A 22,077-nucleotide genomic window follows, 5' to 3' on the forward strand; every position below is an offset into this window, starting at 1 on the left:
AGAAAACCTTTGGGGGAGAAGAGTTTAGCTTTGAAAATGAAGTTCAGGCTGCCGGTACTGAGACAGATGATTAGAGAGTCTTGGTGAGAAGTAAGAATTGTGAATTGAAACGAAGGACTAGAGATCATCTTGAGGGTTTTCTTCTGTGTTTTTCTGGTGGAGAGAGGAAGGAAGAGATTGTTTTTCCTGTAGAGAAGAGGAAAATTCTACTCCTCCCTCCCATTTTTATCCTTCTTGTTGGGTTTTGTTTCATGTTAATTTTGAAAACTTCAGAAAGTGATTGAAAGGACTTTTTTCCCCACCGAAGTTGATTTTCTTCTTTCGTGATATACTAGATAGTAGCTTTAGGAATCGCTGTCCCTTGTAGAAATGGGAAAGTCTTAGTCATCGTATAGGTCACATTCCCTCTGACCCAGCCCCACGCCACACCTAGTGTATGTGGACCATTGGGTCTGTACTCAACCTCAATACCATTTTAAAACATAGACTTTAGTTGGTTCATTTTAAAGCCTGAGTTTCTAGCTCACACTCAGCATATTAACGGAGGCCTGGAAGGCCTTTGATGAATGTGCACACAGATGCAGAGAGACTCAGAGGTGGTCAAATCAGTGGAACATTCTAGCAACCAGCAGTTTCAGGTAATTGTTGGAATAATACTTCTTCTTTTTGATTCTTGTAGGAATATTCTCTTTCCCAGAGAATCCTGTTACTGATACTTATTTTGCCTGATTTTGCTGATGTTAGAACAATTTCATATACCATGGGGCAGTAGAGTTAGTAAAACAAATGTGTCCTTCCCTGTCTTATAATTTATATATCTCCTTCAGAGAACATTGTTGATTCCTTATGCAGGAATTTTTTTGTTTTTGAAAAGTGTAGGGGGAATAAAGTAGTATTCCCGTGAGAGTTAATTGCTATTCCTGTGTAAACTAAATGTGTGTGTATAGGTGAGTGTAGTAATGAATGAAAATGGAAGGAAAGGTCTGCTTTAGCTCTGTGCAGATAGTGCTTCTTTGAGTCACGCAGGAGAAAACCTTTAGTTTGAATGTCTCAGAACTCTAGCTCTGTAGTATTACTTGTCAGCTATAAATATTTTAGTGGTGGGTGACTTTCTTTTGTTCCTAAAGGCAAAGGGTGGCTCTCTTTTAGGCTCTTTAGCAGAGAATAAGTTCTTTAGCAGTAGGGGAAGGTTCGTTTTATTTTGTATGATAAAAAGCAGCATTAATAGTAACATTAAAATGCTTTTTTTGGATAAATGATTCTCACAGCAGATAGATATCTAATAACACTACATGCTAATAATGTGCTGTTATAGTAATAAAACAATCTCTATTTTATGTATGAGGATATGTTTGCTCAAATAAATTGTGATTTGCCCTAGATTATGGCAGAAAGTGAAGAGGAACTCAAAAGCCTCTTGATGAAAGTGAAAGAGGAGAGTGAAAAGGTTGGCTTGAAGCTCAACATTCAGAAAACAAAGATCATGGCATCTGGTCCTATCACTTCATGGGAAATAGATGGGGAAACAGTGGAAACAGTGTCAGACTTTATTTTTGGGGGCTCCAAAATCACTGCAGATGCTGATTGCAGCCAGGAAATTAAAGGACGCTTACTCCTTGGAAGGAAAGTTATGACCAACCTAGATAGCATATTAGAAAGCAGAGACATTACTTTGCCAACCAAGGTCCGTCTAGTCAAGGCTATGGTTTTTCCTGTGGTCATGTATGGATGTGAGAGTTGGACTGTGAAGAAAGCTGATCGCCGAAGAATTGATGCTTTTGAACTGTGGTGTTGGAGAAGACTCTTGAGAGTCCCTTGGACTGCAAGAAGATCCAACCAGTCCATTCTAAAGGAGACCAATCCTGGCTGTTCATTGGAAGGACTGATACTAAAGCTGAAACTCCAATACTTTGGCCACCTCATGCGACAAGTTGACTCACTGGAAAAGACTCTGATGCAGGGAGGGATTGGGGGCAGGAGGAGACGGGGACGACAGAGAATGAGATGGCTGGATGGCATCACCGACTCGATGGACATGAGTTTGAGTGAACTCCAGGAGTTGGTGATGGACAGGGAGGCCTGGCATGCTGTGATTCATGGGGTCGCAAAGAGTCAGTCACGACTGAGTGACTGAACTGAACTGAACTAGAACTAGAACCTTGTTTTCTTGGGTATAATAATAAAAATCATTTGCTAAACACTAGTGAACACATGACACTTATTTGATTATTAACCTAAAAATTATGGACCCTTCCTCTTAGAGAGTTTCATGATATCAGTTATACTATTTCAATGGCCTTTTAAAGTTTTTTTTCTTATTTCATAATTTTATTGCAAAAGGGATATTATGACAAGCATGGGTTAGGATCAGAATGGTTTGTTATTTCATCTTTAGCAGAGGACCATAGAACCTGGTTTCACTGTTAAGATTTTTTACAAGTAAATAATATACTGTTATAGTCTACGCTTGGTGGTAGGAGGCATAGTGCCTAATAAGAATTTATCTGGTCTTTGTCCCGAGTTCCTGGAGCAAAACTTCCAGAACCTTGAGGATTTCCTGGTAACAGGAGTGTTACCCTAATGAAGCAACTACTAATGGGCTCCTAGATAACTTCAGGTAGGGCTTGAACCTAGCAGAGGGGAGGAGGTTGGAGACTGAGTTTCAGTAACATGGCTATGATTTAACAAGTCATGCCTATGTAATGATGCCCTGATAAAAACTTTAGACACCAGAGCTTCGTGGGGCTTCCTGGTTGATGAACACATTGTTTGGAGTAGGAGTGTGACACACCCTGATTCCACAAGGAGAGAGCATGAAAGTTCTTCTCTGATCTCAACCTGTGTATATCTTCATTTGTCTAGTCCTTCTGATTTGTATGCTTTAAAATAAAACTATAATCATAAATGTAGTGCTTTCATGATTTCTGTGAGTTGTTGCTGTTCAGTCGCTAAATTGTATCTGACCCTTTGTGACCCCATGGACTGCAGCATGCCAGGCTTTTCTGTCCTTCACTGTTTTCTGGAGTTTGTTCAAATTCATGTCCATTGAGTCGGTGATACTGTCTTAGTTATCTGATACTCTGCCACCCTCTTCTCCTTTTGCCTTTAATCTTTCCCAGCATCAGGATCTTTTCCAGTGAGTTGGCTCTTTGCATCAGGTGGCCAAAGTATTGGAGCTTCAGCTTCAGCATAAGTCCTTCCAGTGAATATTCAGGGTTGATTTCCTTTGGGATTGACTAGTTTGATCTCCTTGCTGTCCAAGGGACTCTTTAAGAGTCTTCTCTAGTATCACACTTTGAAAGCATCAGTTCTTTGATGCTCAGCCTTCTTTATAGTCCAACTCTCACATTTGTACATGACTGCTGGATTGGCCACCTCATGCGACGAGTTGACTCACTGGAAAAGACTGATGCTGGGAAAGGTTGGGGGCGGGAGGAGAAGGGGACGACAGAGAATGAGATGGCTGAATGGCATCACCGACTCTGTGGACATGAGTTTGAGTGAACTCCGGGAGTTGGTGATGGACAGGGAGGCCTGGCGTGCTGTGATTCATGGGGTCACAGAGAGTCGGACACGACTGAGCGACTGAACTGAACTGAACTGAACTGACTATACAGACCTTTGTTGGCAAAGTGATGTCTCCGCTTTTTAATATGCTTCCTAGATTTGTCATAGCTTTCCTCCCAAGGAGCAAGCATGTTTTAATTTTGTGGTTGGAGTTACCATCTGTAGCGATTTGGGTTATTAATTGCCAAACCTGAGGGATTTGTGGGAACTTCAAGATGTATATCCAGTCTGTGAGCAGTGCAGGTGGCTTGGGGAACCTCTGAAATCAGGGCAGTCTTATTGGAAACTGTGCCCTTGGAGAGTTAGTGCCTGCACTAACTCTAGGATTAAATTGGGATACCTCTGGTTGCGTTTGAAGCAAAATATCTGTATTGTGTACTCTTTTGATTCCCAGTGAATAAACTTCAGTATTATGAGTCTCTTAGAAATTAACAACTTACTGGATTGCTGTTGATGTACTTTATTAAGGTCTTAATCGAGATAAACTTTTAGGATTACCAGAATTCAGGTTTCTTTATCGATGAACATTCTTCAGTAGGGCCTATGAATTTTCAGAGACTCCTCTAGCTTCTTTTGCTTGATTTTCTTTGTGAGCTGTACCTGCAAGATTGCAAATTGGATTTAGAGTTTTTAGATTTAGAATGGCTAATAGGCCCATCATGAATTAATACCTCTGGTCTTGATTAGTAGCTTAGTGATTGGTATATGAAAGATAAAGAGCATTCACAGAAAATGGGCTAATTCTATCCCGTATTTGAAGAACTATACTCATCATGTATTTGAACACAGTAGCAGGCAATGTAGAACATTACCAAGGAAGTGAAGGTGGAATATAGTCAGGGATTGACATTAGAGCCAGAAGGTCAAGACTGCTGCTGCTGCTGCTGCTAAGTCACTTCAGTCGTGTCTGACTCTGTGTGACCCCACAGACGGAATCCCACCAGACTCCCCTGTCCCTGGGATTCTCCAGGCAAGAACACTGGAGTGGGTTGCCATTTCCTTCTCCAATGTGTGAAAGTGAAAAGTGAAAGTGAAGTCGCTCAGTCGTGTCCGACCCTTAGCGACCCCACGGACTGCAGCCTACCAGGCTCCTCCATCCATGGGATTTTCTAGGCAAGAGTACTGGAGTGGCTTGCCATTACCTTCTCCGAAGGTCAAGACTAATGCAAGTTAAAACTCAGGCTAATCCAGAAACATAAAGATAGCTAACTACTGTAATAACGACCATAGACTGTCAGTGGCTCAAAACAATAGAAACTTACTTCTCATTCATTGTTTAGTCTAACGTAAGCCACGGTGGAGAGAGGCTCTATTTCGCAGAGATATTCAATGACCCAGGTTTCTTCCATGTGTGACCTTCCATCTTTACAGCTCCGTTTCCATTTGCGTTTAGCTGGTGAGTCGCAGAAGACAGATTGTGTGCCTCAGGCTGAAAGTGATACACATCACTTCTGCTCACATTTCATTGGCAAGAGCTAGTCTTTTTGGCCCCCACCCAGATGCAAGGATGTTGGGAAGGAGAGGAAAATAGGGATGTTGGTGAGCACTCCTGTCTGTCATAAATTCAGGATCAGTGATAGCTATTCCCTGGTGCTAAGGTAATTGGCATGGCTTATCCAGTGAGAATGATTTGAGATTGTTTCAAGGAGTGCCAGAGGGAGAAAAGATGCAATCCCTATGGATTCAGTGTCCTGTATAAATGTCATCAAACTCAGGTTTGGCTGCTCAATGCTTGAAAGCCAGTACAGGTGCTGGTAGGAATGGAAGTGTTGCTGCATTCAGGAGGCCAGCAACTGCCCAAAAAACCAGCTCCAGGGATTTTGCTCTACCGTGAAATTTTTTGAAGGGAGAATTACTCGGGAAGGGGTTCAGAGTCTTTGTTGTCTACCACTGTGTGCAGACTTTCTTCTGATTGATTGGTGGTAAGGTAACAGGACAGTGTTCCAGGACTCTGGAGCTCAGCCTGAAGTTACCATTTTCCGTCTAGGTGGGGGCTTTAGTTCCTGCAGAGGAGCTCAAAGGTGTTTTGTTTTGTATGTTCCTTGTGGAGGAACCAGACACAGTTATAGGTACAGTGGAAATGTTGCTTGAATGTGTTAACATTCTCCTATCTTTAAGAAAACAGAATCTGAAACCCTTCCCTCAACCCCACATTCTCCTCCAGTATTATCACGTATCATCTTTCCAACAGAACTCCTCAGAAGGGTAAATTATACTCTCTGCCTTGACTTCCTCTCTTTTGCAGTCTTTCTTGGAACCATACCAGGTAGGTTTTCACCCCCACACCCCGCAGAAATCTCTTTGTCCAGGTCACAGTGACTTGCTTGTTGTTGACAACCTTTAACTTGGCTTCCATGATGCTTCTGGTTTTCTCTTATTTTACTGACTGCTTTTTTCTTTTACCTTTCTGCCAGTTCTTTTTCCTCTTCCCAGCCTCTTAATGTTGCTTGAGTCCCCTGGGGCTCTGACCTCAGCCTCTGTCTCCATCTGCAGTAGTTTCTTAGGTGACTTTATCCAGCCCTGTGATGTTAAATACTGTCTTTTTTATGTAGACCCCTGAGTTTCTAAACTTTTTCCTTGAATTTAAATTCATATATCTAAATGCTTACTCAAAAATGTCTCTTGGATATCTAGTAGGCTTCTCAGACTTACCATATCCAAAACTGAATTCTTCATGCCAGCTCCCTGACCACTCTCCTCCCCCCAGCAAAACCTCCTTCTTCCTTCTTTCAGTAAGTAGCTACACTGTTAATCCAGGTGCTTAGACCAAAATTTATGGTTATCACAATATCCTTCTTGACTATTTCTTTCTCTCTCATCTAATTCATCAGCAAATCATCTATTTTATGCCTTCAGGATATATTTAAAATCTTATCACTTCTCACCACCCTAGCACTACTGTCTCTCTAATCTGTACTGCTATCATCTCTTACCTGAACTGTTGCAGAAGGTCCTAACTGATCACTTTTCTTCTACTCTTGCCCACTGTAAGCTGTTCTTTCAGCTGCCAGGGTGATCTTCTCTCAAAGTCACTTCTTTGTGGAAGACACTCCAGTTATTTCCCACGATGCATGCTAAGTTGCTTCAGTCGTATCCAACTCTGCGATCCTGTGGCTGTGTAGCCTACCAGATTCTCCATGGGATTCTTCAGGCAAGAGTACTGTAGTGGGTTGCCATTTCCTTCTCCAGAGACTTTCCGTGATACTTAATATAAAATCAGAAATCCTCACCATTGCTTACATTCCTCACCTGTTTTATCTAGCTCCTGGGTACCTCTGACTTCATCTTCTGCCACCTCACTAGATGCATCTATGTACTGGTCTTACTGCAGCTTAGCTGGGACAAGCTCACTTATGCCGCCGGGATTGTCCACTTTCTATTTCCCTTACCAGAAATACTCTTTCCTGAGATGACCTCGTACATAGAATTAAGAACACAGACTCTGGGGTCAGACTGCTTAGGTTTGAATTTCCTTGTTATCTGAGCTGAGCAAGTAATTTAACCTTTTGTGCCCCAGTTTCTACATCAGTAATATGAGAATGATAATAGGATCTACTTCATATAGTAATTATGATGATAAAATGGGTTAATAGATGTAAAGTACTTAGAATAACACCTGCCTGTAGTAAGCTCCGAGTGTTAATTGTGTGATGGTTACTACTTCATAAGGTCTCTACTTATATATCACCTGTTCAGAGGTGTTTAGTTGTAGGATCATCAGAATGAATATTGAATATGCAGCCTCCTGGGCACCAGCTTTGAAGAGGACAGCTTACTGTGGTGTAGAGACAGCACATGTGTAGCAAATGTCTTTCTATGAGTGTCACAGAAGTGCCCCCTTATTTTATTTATCACCCTGATGGTTCCCTCTCCTCCTCGCCCACGCCTGCTTCTCTTTCCCTATGAAAGTGAAAGTGAAGTCAGTTGTGTCTGACTCTTTGCAATCCCATGGACCCCTACCAGGCTCCTCCGTCCATGGGATTTTCCGGGCAAGAATACTGGAGTGGGTTGCCATTTCCTTCTCCAGGCGATCTTCCTGACCCAGGGATTGAACCCGTGTCTCCTGCATTGTAGGCGGACACTTTACTGTCTGAGCCACCAGGGAAGTCCCACAGCTGCCCTAGTGTTCCCCTTCCCAGCTCCCGCTTACGCCAATTCGGGTTGGGTCTTTGGAGACAGACATTTGGAGACCTGTGGGAGTAGACATGGGAAGGAGGAGTTGTCACCACCACATCATCCCTTTTTCTTTGCCTCAACATGGGTTTCATCATAGGTAGCATCCATAGTGTCTCCATTAACTTCTGTCACCTTTATTATCATACTGAGGAAGATTTACTGATTGTGAGTATTCTGCCCACGTGTGTGTGTGTGTGTGTATGTGTAATTTTCCTTTAGAGAGAAAAGGAATAAAATGAAAAAAAAAAAAAAACAGGGTGGAAGAGATTACCTGTTTCAGCTTCCCTTCTATTTTCATTGTTCCCATCAACAAACTTTCTTTAAAACATCTAGAATTCAGTGACATCCTTCAGGGATAGGCGCATAGGGAAGTATTGGGAGCCTTGGTCTTGTTTTGTGGAGAAATACCCTGCTCAGAAATAGGCTGTGGTGGAAATGGATAATGAGGGAGGGAACTCACTGGGGCCCTAGGAATGAGAAGGTTCAGAGAGGAAATGAGTGAATCAATACGTAACGGGGACATTCAGCCTAAGAAATAGGTCCGAGATTCACAGATCTCTCTCTGCTTAAAATGTCATGCACAGACTAGAGAAATCCTTACCAGTGGCTTGGAGCAGGGGCAGTGTCCCTACTCCCATTGCCAGTTGAAAGGAAACGTGGAGGTCAGATTTTGTGCTCCCAACCACAGGGGAAAGAGGTATTTTATTGATATTCTGACATCATCTACAAAGTGAAAGGAGGCTCAGACACTTTATAATATGCCATATTTCAGAAACTGTGAGAGTTTAAGAAATGTTTAGAGCTCCTTGTGGACCTGCCTGTATACATTTTTGTATGTTAAGTGAAATATTAGTCACATTTCTTTTGTAGTTATACATTATCTTTTTAAATATATATGCAGCAACAGCAGCAGCAGCTATAAAGTAGACTGAAATCAAAATTTGGTTTAATGGTGATTCTCATTATAGCTTTGCATGAAGCAGATGCACTTATTTCACTGGAAGTTCTCTCAATTATTTAGACCATAGTTAATTGGATTTTGGCGATCTGGAGGTAGTGATAAAATAATTGAACCTCAAATCTATTAACATTATTTTTGCTTATGTACCATTTTCTGTATAACTGGTCAGAATAAAATGATCTGAAATAACTTTCGTATTTTTTTTTATTTTTGGCCAATGAAACCAGAAACAACGGCTATATGAAATAATTGGGACTATTGGTAAATGTAATGGCAGCGATACTCTGAACACAACCAAGAGTTTCTACCTTTATGAGGGCAGACTTAGATGAGAGCTGGGCAGAATTGTCAGACCGTTGAATGGATTAGTTTCCCTGCTTTGTGTCTCATTTCTGTAAGAAGGATATTCAGTATCAGTAGTAAAGTTCGTGCTCACTTTTCCAAATGGGGAGATTTTTGTGCTACTTGGAGTAGTTCAATACTGTCCTACTCTGCTACTACCCTACTGTAATTTGTAGTTGTTATTCTTTTGACCCAGAAAGAGGAAATGCCGTAGAATATATTTAGTCACAGAGCTCTACTGTAAATTCCCCCCTTCACCCCTCAAGTGTGAATATTTTAATAGCCTGTGTCCTCATTGTAGTAAAACTTTTCCCCAAGAGTTGATATTTCTTACTTAAAGTACCTAAGATAGTTGACTAATGGAATCTCTACTGAATAAACTTCAGCTTGTGTATGAATAGTAATTTACAAAAGATAGAATAATTAAAAGATTGGATGTAATATATGTTTTTGTCCTTACATTAAATCATTTTTTAAATTTTAAAAAATTTAAACTTTACAATTTTTAAAAATTTTAAAGACTTGTTTGAAAAATTTTTTAAACAGACTTGAGTTTTAGAAAGTTTTAGATTTACAGACAAATTGAGAGATTAATGCAGAGTTCTCACCACAACTCTCCATCCGTGCACATGGTTTTCCCTGTCGTTTGTAACCTAGGGTGGTGCCATACATGTGTTCCAATTAATGACTCAGTGTTATTGTTAACACAAATCTATCCTTTATTCAAATTTCCTGGTGTTTACTTAATGTCCTTTCTCTGTTGGAGGAGCCCATCCAATATACCACATTACACCTTTCTTCTCTCCTTAGTCTCCTCTCAGCTATGATAATTTCTGAAACCTTGCTTGTTTTTGATGACCTTGACAGTGTTGACAAGTATTCATCCAGGTGTATTGTAGGTTGCTCCTCTTGGAATTTGTCTGACTTTTTTCTACTGGTTAGACAGAGGTTGTAGGATCATATGGACTTGTAAAACCTGCCAAACTGTCTTTCCTAAGGGGTTATACCTTTTTGCATTACCCAGCAATTTATGAGAGTTCTGTCTCTTTGCATACTTGTCAGATTTTGGTATAGTCAGTTTCTTGAACTTGAGCCAATCTGATAGGCTTACAGAAGTTGGGATGCAATTTCCATAGTTCGTCATTTAGTCTTACTATCATATTTTTATTATGTCTGGCTATAAAAACATTTGCTTTCTCCTGATACTTCTTTTTAAATTAGCGTTAAGAAAAGAACATGTACCTTTTCCTATATGAATAATTGTTACAGATGTTTAAATGGCATTTCACTTATTACATTAAAATGCAATTAATTATTCTCTTTGCTTTCTTATCACTAATAAATAGCCTATAAGCTACATACTGTTGGTGTTGTGTTCTGTTGATGTTAATGTCTCATGTTTAATTGCTTTTAATTTTTTTAATTCTTATTTTCCATTCTTCAAAGTCATTATTGCTTTTTTGTTTGTGTTTCTTTGTTCATGAAAGCTTTTTTGTTTCTATTACATTATGTAGTTTTGTACCAATGGCTAGAAGCAGATCGTCATGGCAAGAGCCAAGATGCTGCAAATACGACTTCAGGTAAAAATAAAAAGTTGAGGTGTTAGAAGTTATTATTTTAATTCACCCCAAGTCCATCATAATTGTTTCATTATTCAGTTTTGCTTAGGCAAAAAAAAAGTGTTATTTTGTATTTCTGTTCTCTTTTTGCATCTTAATTTTTGTAAAGATCTCATTTGCTTCAAACCTTGAAGAAATTAATTCATTAGTCTTTAAGCTCTCTTGGCAGATATGTTCTGTTTTCTTAGGAGTAAAGACTTAATTGTAGTTTAAGTCTAGTAGGAGGTTATTTGGCAATATTATTTGAAATTAAGTCTACTTGTAGTTGTTGTGGGGGATATTAATAATTGCACAAATTTATAATCCTTATTTATTTCAGGATAATGTTTGAAAAGTGGATTTTAGGTTAATTAAAGCATCCTTATGTAATTTCCATTTCCTTGGAATCCAGATTCTTATACTGGTTCATTTTTCCTGCTAAGTCCTAACAGTAAATTCTAAGTTAAAGGTTTATGGGTTCAAAACGCAAAGGTTAGGTTGTTCCCCTGTCTCACATCTCTAAAAGTCATCTCCACGATTCTTTCCTTTGACTGATACTAGTAGGAATAGCTGCATTTACTAACTTCTAAATCCTTAACAGTGTTATCAGAATTTCCAGTCAGCTTGTCTCCAAATTTTCTTCAAAATAATATTTGCCAAGACAGCTGTATATGTAGCAGTGATCTTCCCCCCTTTTAGAGCAGTCTAATAAGAAGTGGTGGTGGTGGTGGTGGTGGTGGTGGTGGAGGTGGTGGTGGTGGTGGTTCTGTTTTTCTTTTGTTAGATTTGTATTTCTATTTCATTGGGTTTTATTTTTGTGAAATTCTTTTTCTCTCAAGGTGGTCTTCTTTCTCTCTCTTCTGGTTGATTCATTGTTTCTCGAGGGTGTGGTGTTCCTTAGTTAACAGGCCAATTGTATTGAAAATAGCAGTATCATGACTTTTTCTGATTTATTTCCTGTCACATTAATAACTTGATATATGAATGAAGATAAAGTTACTATTTTAACCAAACTCAGGCAGGAATTCATTAAAAGGTAAGTGTTGCAAGGATTTATATCCTCATTATATGCTGTTTCTTCTGCCCATGCAGTATTTCATATTTTATTTACATTTGTGAATGATAAAATAAGCATTTTTGGTATTTGAGGGCAGGTAAAGGAGAGGGTTTCTTGATGGCTGGGTATTATCTAAGGTGAGATTGTCCTTTTGCTATGTCACTGGCACGTCAGCAGCATAAACCTTAGAACCAGGAGAGAATTTTAGTTTTGCTTTTTCTGATTTAAACTGAAGTGAAATGTAAGCCTTTTTTTAAATAAAGAAGAAAATAATCTAGAAATTCTTAGTGTTTGCATAAGAATCTAGTACCAGCTTAAAGATATCATTTACTGTTTCTGAAACCAACCGTGAACCCTGACTCATTTCTTCGGACATAGTGACTCTCGAACGGTTTCATATTTTCCACTGACTTTTCCCATGTTCACATACCCTAGAAGCATGGTGCAGAAATTGATAAACTTTCACTGGGGACACCTTTGACAGTTTCTCTTCTGGAAGTGAAAGTTCTTAACTCTGTCAAATATGAGGTAGAAAGATAGAGAGATGGAGTGCTTGCCTAAATAACTAAGAGAAATCCAAAGGAAAAAGATTGCTGGCCAAGGGCCTAAATTAGAAGTAATAGGTTAGTTGTTGCAGCAGATCTGTTTAAATTATGTGCCTTTATTAAAAAACACTCCTGTGTGTTTTATATTGCATTCTCCAACAAAATTTTAGAGTGTGACTTTTACCTCCATCTGAGATCTGTTAAGTTTCGCACTGAAACGTGTTGTAGTATACATCTTTTAGATTTTTACCAGAGATGGAAACTGAATCTAACTAGGTGTCCACATGTGACTCATGAATTGCTTTATGTTATTTTTGCTTGTACAAATACTGGTAAATAGCATTTATCTTTGGATATATCAGCTTGTGTTTTGTAATTAGAACTTAAAAAGTAGAAAAAACACAAGAGACAGATGGTATGGCTCACAAGGTCTTTCTCATTCCTTAATCTCAACTTTTTGACACTGAGAATTTAAGATCCGTCCATATTAAAATATTTTATGAAACTAAGGCATTTGGAGGTAGCAGGTCTCACGGAAGTTAATTTGGTTAAGGACTTTAAAGAACTGAGCTGACAGCTTTACTGAATTTTGTTATATGTAATGATCAAAGCGTAGCCTTTTACCTTTTCAGGATTTTAACTGGTGATTAATTTGGCTTATAATAGCTTCTTTTTAGAGGTTAGTATACTTTAATGTGTCCTGTTTACTAAACCAGACAACTCAGTAACGATGTTTCTGATTCTATTAATTCTTGTAAAAGCTTGGAGATGCAGTCACATTTATCAGAGGGTTTTGTGAAAACTCAAGCAAACTTGCCTCCTTTGGGCACTGCACCATTGTTTATCTATGTACAAAATTTCAGAATCTTAATTACAGTTAGTTTATTTTGAGATGTTTCTTTAGTGAGTTAAATGTTTCCAGTAAGATTTTTTTTTTTGTAATGTGTTGAAATGAGGACAGTAATTAGGTCACAGCAAGGATTATTTTATCATATCTTGATTTTTAGTATCAGTTGTCTAGCCAGGATTTTAAAATTTGTATTCTGAAGTTTTAAATGCATGTGTCTTATTAAAAGTTCCTTTTTAGTTGTCCATGGTAAAATTTACAAGCCAGACTAGTAGAGGTAGAAATTGAATCAGATTTCAACATTATCACTCAGTGTATCTACAAAATAAAAATAAAATTATGACATGCTTTTGAAAAAATTCTAGATATTAACTAATTATTATCTGTTGTAGGTGAAAATTTTGACCAGAGTCCTTTGAGAAGAACATTCAAATCCAAAGTTCTGGCCCACTATCCTCAGAATATAGAATGGAACCCTTTTGATCAAGATGCAGTAAACATGGTATGTGGTTTTTTCCTCCTCTTCAGCCTTCTTTTTATTCTATTAATATGACAGCTGTGACTATATTTTGAATTTATACATTATTTCATTTAATTTAACTCTTTAAATGAAAAATTTTTTTAAATAGTATTATCCTCACTTTACAGATGTGGAAAATGAAGCTCAGAGAAATTAAGTAACTTGCCTAAGATCCCCATTGCTGATTAGTACATACAGTAGACCCTCAGCAGCCCATTTTCTTTTCCTGCCATTAAGCTGTGTGGTGAAGTTGCATTAATTAATACATAGATGCTTTGATAGCAGTGATAATAGTTTGTTTCCTGGAGAGGAGCCTGATGGAAGGTGCATGATTACAGTTTTCATATTTCAAGGAATGTTATATGATGGGTCTGTAATTTATCATGTTCACAAAGTAAGGTAGGAAAGGAACTTAAGTGCCTCATTTAGACATTAGTTGGAATTTGTTTATAAGGAATTTAAAATAATGTAATGAGTTACCAGTGGTGATTGTAAGTCCCATTAGAGGTTCTTAAAAATACAATCCATCATAATTTTCAGGTCAGTTAGGAACAGTTCTTCTTAGAAGTCTGGAAGATATTCTGTACCTCCATGAACTCTGCAGTTATAAAAGTCAGGGGGCCCCACAGTGAGCAAATCAGAGATCAGGCACCATAGACACAAAAATGATTAAAGGTGGACAGCAGCAAGACACATAGATGTGGTTCTTTTTGAGTATTTTAAAGGTGGAACCAAAAGATCCCATTATGATATGATACTGTAAGGGAAAAAAATATTTAGTAGATACCTGTTGCTGCTGCTGCTGCTAAGTCACTTCAGTCGTGTCCAACTCTGTGTGACCCCATAGACGGAAGCCCACCAGGCTCCCCCGTCCCTGGGATTCTCCAGGCAAGAACACTGGAGTGGGCCGCCATTTTCTTCTCCAATGTGTGAAAGTGAAGTTGCTCAGTCGTGTCCGACCCCTAGCGACCCACCCGTTAGGTCCCTTATATATGTTACTTTCACATACTCGCTTGCATGTACCCTGGGGGGATGATTATTCATATTTTACAGAGATTAAGTTAGTTGCCCAGAGTTGTATGGGGAGTCTCAGAGATTCAGTCCAAATTATTTTTACTCTCTAGTTCACTTTTTCCCCACCTGCATGCTACTTCCCCCAAAGAAAAGCTATATATTTTTAATAACTTGGTATTCATCTGCTCTCAGTGATATGGTATTTCTATATCACAGTAAACCCATTCCAGTCTGATGTTACTCCAAGAAGGGAATATCATGGTACCTTTTCTAAGGACAGATGACTAAGGCACATGGTACTTCGACTTTGATTCTTTACAAAGCATGGTGTAGTTACTTCCCTAAACTGTTGCCCTATACTAGAGTAACAGGAGATGTCACTTTGCTAGATGTTAATACTGTAGGGCCTAGCTTCATCTTTGGTAAAGACAGTGCTGTACGTATTAAGCAGGACACAACTGTTAGTCATAGTTGTGAGACTTGGAGAAGTGCAGACAAGCTTCTTACTAAAATAGTCAGTAAAAAGCAGTGACAAAAAATAAATTATCAGCTGCTTATGTCAGAAAATTAATGGAAAGATACTAATGACGTAAAAGAGTACCTAAATGAAACATTGGAAAAACTGGATAAGAATGTAAATAGATTATAACACTAATCTTCTTAAATAGTAATATGTTTCAATGTATTTATAAATTATTCTGTGAGAAGTCAGAATGGTGTCCAAAAACCAGATTCTTATTATCATATGAATCCACAGTCATTTGAACAAAATGCCGCACTTGATGTGTTTTATTACTTTTAATCATTTGGATGTCCTAATAGTAAGATACCTGTGTTAACCTTTACCTCTGTCTAGCATTTATCTTTTGGAAAAGGAAATGGCAACCCACTCCAGTACTCTTGCCTGGAAAATCCCATGGACGGAGGAGCCTGGTAGGCTACAGTCCATGGGGTCACAAAGAGTCGGACACAACTGAGCAACTTCACTTTCACTTTTCACTTTCATGCATTGGAGAAGGAAATGGCAACCCACTCCAGTGTTCTTGCCTGGAGAATCCCAGGGATGGGGAGCCTGATGGGCTTCCGTCTATGGGGTCACAGAGTCGGACATGACTGAAGTGACTTAGCAGCAGCAGCAGCAAAGGTAGAAAGCTTTGTTCTTAGCTTTAGCAAAACCCCACTCCAGTAAGTTTCTGCCTTCTATAATATCACTCATTCTGCTAACAAAATGGAGCTTTGAATAAGGATCATTCAGTTTGGTTCAGTCGCTCAGTTGTGTCTGACTCTTTGGGACCCCATGAACCGCAGCATGCCAGTCCTCCCTGTCCATCACCAACTCCCAGAGTCCACCCAACCTATGTCCATTGAGTCAGTGATACCATCCAACCATCTCATCCTCTGTCATCCCCTCTCCTCCTGCCCTCAATCTTTCCCAGCATCAGGATCTTTTCAAATGAGTCAGCTCTTCACATCAGGTGGCCAAAGTATTGAAGTTTCAGCTTCAACATCAGTCCTTCCAATGAACACCCAGGACTGATCTTTAGGATGGACTGGTTGGATCTCCTTGCAGTCCAAGGGACTCTCAAGAGTCTTTAACACCACAGTTCAAAAGCATCTATTCTTCAGCACTCAGCTTTCTTTATAGTCCAACTCTCACATCCATACATGACCACTGGAAAAACCATAGCCTTGACTAGACGGACCTTTGTTGATAAAGTAATGTCTCTGCTTTTTAATATGCTATCTAGGTTGGTCATAACTTTCCTTCCAAGGAGTAAGCATCTTTTAATTTCATGGCTGCAGTCACCATCTGCAGTGATTTTGGAGCCCAGAAAAATAAAGTCAGCCACTGTTTCCACTGTTTCCCTATCTGTTTGCCATGAAGTGATGGGACCGGATGCCATGATCTTAGTTTTCTGCATGTTGAGCTTTAAACCAACTTTTTTACTCTCCTCTTTCACTTTCATCAGGAGGCTCTTTAGTTCTTCTTCACTTTCTTCCATAAGGGTGGTGTCATCTGCATATCTGAGGTTATTGATATTTCTCCCAGCAATCTTGATTCCAGCTTGTGCTTCCTCCAGCCCAGCGTTTCTCATGATATACTCTGCATATGAGTTAAATAAGCAGGGTGACAATAAACAACCTTGACGTACTCCTTTCCCTATTTGGAACCAGTTTGTTGTTCCATGTCCAGTTCTAACTATTACTTCCTGACCTGCATACAGGTTTCTCAAGAGGCAGGTCAGGTGGTCTGGTATTCCCATCTCTTTCAGAATTTTCCAGAGTTTATTGTGATCCATACAGTCAAAGGCTTTGGCATAGTCAATGAAGCAGAAATAGATGTTTTTCTGGAACTCTCTTGCTTTCTCCATGATCCAGCAGATGTTGGCAATTTGATCTCTGGTGCCTCTGCCTTTTCTAAAACCAGCTTGAACATCTGGAAGTTCACAGTTCACATATTGCTTAAGCCTGGCTTGGAGAATTTTAAGCATCACTTTACTAGTGTGTGACATTAATTTCATACAAATTAAGTCCCCAAAAGCAATGAAACTTATTTTTTAAAAAATCCATGTATATGAGTACAGTGCATATGTAACAGAAAATAAGTATGTGACATTTGAAATTTTCTGAATTAATTGCTTTTATATCTCTTTTGGTTGTGGATTCACAGATTTTTATGGGAAAGAACTGGAAGTATCATAAAACAGAGAGAACAAAACACACCACCCAGAGATAACAGATGTCAACATTTCACAAATTTGCTTCAGATCCATACCTTTCCTCTTAAATGAAACAAAGCAATGCAAATGGAGCTCAAGTTCCCCGCCCCCCCCACTTCAGATATAATGAAATCTGTGTATTAGCGTCTGTGACTGACTGTCTATGTAATGTTCTAGTAGATAGAGCTTATCCTTAAGAATGTAGTGAACCTAGGAATGGTTAGGAAGAAAATGTGGTCAATACGTTTTTAAACATGTTTTGTGAAATATAAAGATTCCATTTTGTGTATATGTCCTAAATAAAACATCTGATATATAAATTTTCAGATAATTGAAGAGTAATAACTATTATATAACTCTTTATAAACCTCAATTTACTGTTTACTTTGATCCCAAAGAAGAGTGCAGTGGAATGAAGAGTGAAGAGTAAAGGATACATTGTAACTGGCCCCCTGCTGCCTGTCTTTTTCATTCTCCACACTACAGCTTCTGTTTCTGCTATCCTTCCTCTCTGAAAGGCTCTTCCACTTCTTCCTCTAGTGAATTCTTCACATTGACATTTCAGATTTCATTTTGAACATGATTTCCTCAGGCAAGCCATCCCTGACCCCCACCTTCACCACCCTTCCACATTTAGCCAGGTCCCCTTAAGTTCTCTTGGCACCTGATGCCTTTTTGTAGCACCATTACAGTTACAACTAATAAATTATATAGCTGGTTGTCCTACTCGTCTCCTGCTATAAAGTAAGAACCATTAGGACAGGAACACACTCTTTTTCATTGCAATAAGTGGCTCTGAGTTGAAGAATTCGCCTGCTTAGCAGGAAATGCAGGTTTAATCCCTGGATCGGGAAGATCCCTTGGAGAAGGAAATGCAATCCCCTCCAGCATTCTTGCTTGGAAAATCCAGTGGGCAGAGGAGCCTAGCAGTCCACAGTCCATGGGGTTGCAAAGAGTCAGACACCACTTAGGGACTAAACCACCATATCCTTAGCTTTGCACATAGTTGAGGTTCAGACCATTAAATAAATGAAGGACTATATGCTTGCTTACAGAACTTTGCTTCCCCATCTTTGATCAGGTATCACCTCCACTGCAAAACTATCTCTTAAGCAGGAATAGTTAGGTGCTCTGTCTTCTCTGTTCCTGAAACAAGTTGAACACACTCTGTAGCAATAGGGATCATATTATTTTGTAACTCTTGGTTTATATGTCTCTCTTTCCTGTTAGACTGTAAGCTCCCAGAAGTAAAGAATTATTTTCATATTTGTCTTGTGAGTTATCAATATGCAATATATGACGTAAAGTATATGTTTATTAAATGAAGAAGGGAAAGAGAAGGAAAGAAGGAAGGAACAGAAAACTGACTCATTAAGAGTTTTCTAAATAGCTTTTATTTGTAGCATAAGAGAAAAGGAATGGGATTAATAGAGCCATAGAAAATGGGGGGAAAATTGTTACAGTTCTAGCCACACTGACTAAAAGAGTCTAGAGAGATAGTAAGGCTGTTTGGTCACTCAAACCAGGAAAGGTACACAGCATTGTGAGCCTACTGTGGCTCAAGTAATCTAGCCAGTGACAGTCTGGTTAGCTCTGAAGTTTTTTAGTTGTCGAGAGAGTGGGGTGTGGAGAGGATATTGTTAGTAAACATCAGTATTAGAGGATAAAAGATATTGGTTGTCATGGTGAGCAAATCTTGAATTATGGCTTAGAATTACAAAAAATAAACAAGTCATATGATTCTCACTTTTAAAAATGAAAAAACAATAGCATTTTTCAACTATGGTTCCCAGATTAGAAATATAATTCTTATTTTTTTTAATTTGTAGGAGAGTTTAAGAATTCTTAAATCTGTTATCTGTAGCATAGAAAGTCATTCTTCACTTTTGGCACAACTTCTGGCAAGCTTTTCCTGTAAATGTTTGAACGCATGCTAAAGAAAGCTACAGATCCTTAAGGGAATATTTGGCAGCTCTTCAAAAACAGTTTGAGCTTGAATTTAATGGTTTATGATGTCAGGAAAGCCTGTCAATTAAATTAAGTATTTATGTTGACTTTGGAAGTCACTGTGTTTCTGTATTGCCTACTGGATGTATAAAGAGAACTATGGACTGAATGAAGAAGAGATGAACTAAATCTGATCCTGTACCCTGAGCTGTTGTTTTCGATTGTTTTCTTCTTTGTTGATTTATTCATTCATTTAAAAGATACTTATGTATGCCATGCATTATGCCGTGCAGGTTTGAGCTTAGCCTGAGGCAAGACTGATTCAGATCATCCTTTCTATAACCTTTATTGACTCTAGTAAATGTGTCAGATGAATTTTCATTCATAACCAGTAGTGGGGTCACACAGAGTCGGACACGACTGAAGTGACTTAGCAGCAGCAGCAGCAGCAGAGGATCTTATTGACTTGTTATAATGAAAGCAACCTTAATCTAAAGGCCTAATTATGAAAATATCCTGCCATGGCATTTTTTTCAAAATTAGGAATAAGCAAAATTTCCCCCCAACAAATCCAAATATTCATGTGTTTTATCTAAATCTGTATCTTATTCTGCCCAAATATACACAGTAATTTAACTTTTATCAACATACATATATAATAATGATTAAAGCTACTGTAGCTGTTTCCAGTTCTCATGTTCAGTGATGTGAAATGTAAAGATATTTTCACTGAGATATTTATGCTGAGCTTCACAGTTTTTGCTTTTTACCTTTATCAGTCACTGTTTATTATGGCCCAAATACTATATTGTTCCATGTGTGGTACTCTTGAATGGTTAAAGCTATTACCAGTCCTTGAGTAGTTTTCAGTCTAGAGATGAAACAAAATTAGAGAAACTTCTGATATGTGTCATCCATATGCAGTGTACACATACTGTGGTGCAAGGCTTTAACTGCTTCATTCAATAAAAGCTTCTTAGAGAAGAAGTGACATTTTAATGGCATTTATGGGATGAAAACACTATTTTTTTATGGAAAGATAAATTAAGGCCTCTTTAAGGTAGTTATATGGAGACTTACAGGAAGTAAGGGAGTGTTTTGGGTAAGCTGCATAACAGACCATCTCAGTGTTACTTAAGTGACTTAAAACACAGACTTGCAGTTTTTTTCCCCACACACAAAGGGCCAGATAGTAAATAGCTGAGTGTTGTGGGCTGTGCAGTCTCTGTCACAGTGATTCAGCTCTATCATTGTAGTGCAAAAGCAGCTAGACAGTGCTTAAATGAAGGAGTGAGATTGTGTACCAATAAGATTTTATTTTCAAAGGCATGTGGCAAATTGGATTTGACCTGAAGGCTGTAGTCTCTTCATTTAAAACAACAGAGCCATCATTCTGCTTCCAGATCTGCAGTTTGGGTAGGGTTTGGCAGAGTAGCCCTCCTCTGTTCTAGCAGATGTCAGTTAGGGTGGATTGAAGGCTGAGGACTAGGATTGTCTGAAGGCCCACAGCAGAGTAGGTGAGCTGAAGAGCAGTGGAGGGTGGTGCAAGAGCTGCTGGGGCCGAGTGATGTAGGGCCTTACAGGGGCCTTGTAGTGTGAAGATTTTACCTTCTAACAAAATGGGAGACCTTTGGAGGGTTTTGAGTAGTGGCAAGATCGAACATATTTTTTTAAGAATCACTTTGGCTGCTCTATGAGGAGCAGGTTATTGAGGACAAGGACAAAAGCAAGGAGATGGGTTAACAGGCCATTGTATTACATAGTCATCCAGATGAGAGAAGAGTATGGCATAGATTAGAGTAGTAAGAGTAATGATGGAAGTAATTTGTTCCTGAATATATTTTTGAAGGTAGAACTTGTCTTTTTTGATGGATTGGGTAATGGAGTGAGCGAGAAAGAAAGGAGTCAAGGGTGACTCCGAGGCCCTGAGCATTCCTGCTGCCTCCTTAGAACCTCTGGGGAAGCCACCGCCCTCACATGCCGGAAGGTTGATGTGCCAAGCAGCACTTTGTTTCTGTCCCTGTCCTGCTGAAAACCCTCCAGAGGTTTCTCACCCCACTCCTCAGACTTCTGCTGTGACTCCTGAAGGCCCTTTGGGTTCAGTATCTCCTGCAGTCGCTCTCCCCTCCCCACACCTTTCATTCTGCTCCCCACCCACAGTGAACCTCACGTTCTGTCTTCTGGGCTTTTGCCCGTGCCCTCTCTGCCTTCATTTCATCTCATTAACACCTGTACTTATCGTCAGGTCTCCACTTGGGCTTCCTTCATTTTTTCCCCTGATCATTTGTTATTTTTAGTCACTAAGTCATGTCCACCTTACCTGCCTCCTGAGACCACCTTACCTACCTCCTGAGAAATCAGTATGCAGGTCAAGAAGCAATAGTTAGAACTGGACATGGAACAACAGACTGGTTCCAAATCGGGAAAGGAGTACGTCAAGGGTGTATATTATCACCCTACTTATTTAACTCATATGCAGAGTACATCATGCAAAATGCTGGGCTGGATGAAGCACAAGCTGGAATCAAGATTGCTGGGGGAAATATCAATAACCTCAGATATGCAGATGTCACCACCCTTATGGCAGAAAGTGAAAAAGAACTAAAGAACCTCTTGATGAAAGTGAGAGGAGAGTGAAAAAGCTGGCTTAAAACTCAACATTCAGGAAACTAAGATCATGGCATCTGGTCCCATACTTCATGGCAAATAGATGGGAAAACAATGGAAACAGTGAGAGACTTTATCTTTTTGGGCTCCAAAATCACTGCAGATGGTGACTGCAG

General features: G+C 39.2%; 1 protein-coding gene across 3 annotated transcripts in view; it reads left to right on the plus strand.

The window, feature by feature from the left end:
* DENND5B (DENN domain containing 5B) overlaps positions 1-22,077 on the plus strand; it is a 223,562-nt gene that overhangs the window by 90,860 nt on the left and 110,625 nt on the right. For 2 of the 3 annotated variants that reach the window (XM_088837249.1, XM_088837247.1), the window contains exons 2-3: positions 10,561-10,626; positions 13,486-13,595. In XM_088837249.1, the coding sequence (XP_088693375.1) occupies positions 10,561-10,626; positions 13,486-13,595 (176 nt within the window). The remainder of the gene's footprint in view (positions 1-10,560; positions 10,627-13,485; positions 13,596-22,077) is intronic. The other variant, XM_088837248.1, reaches the window with a different exon arrangement.

The sequence above is a fragment of the Moschus berezovskii genome, chromosome 6 (assembly GCF_049115385.1).
Source record: "Moschus berezovskii isolate FMDL1 chromosome 6, NW_MosBer_1.0, whole genome shotgun sequence".
NCBI classification, from domain to species: Eukaryota; Metazoa; Chordata; class Mammalia; order Artiodactyla; family Moschidae; genus Moschus; species Moschus berezovskii.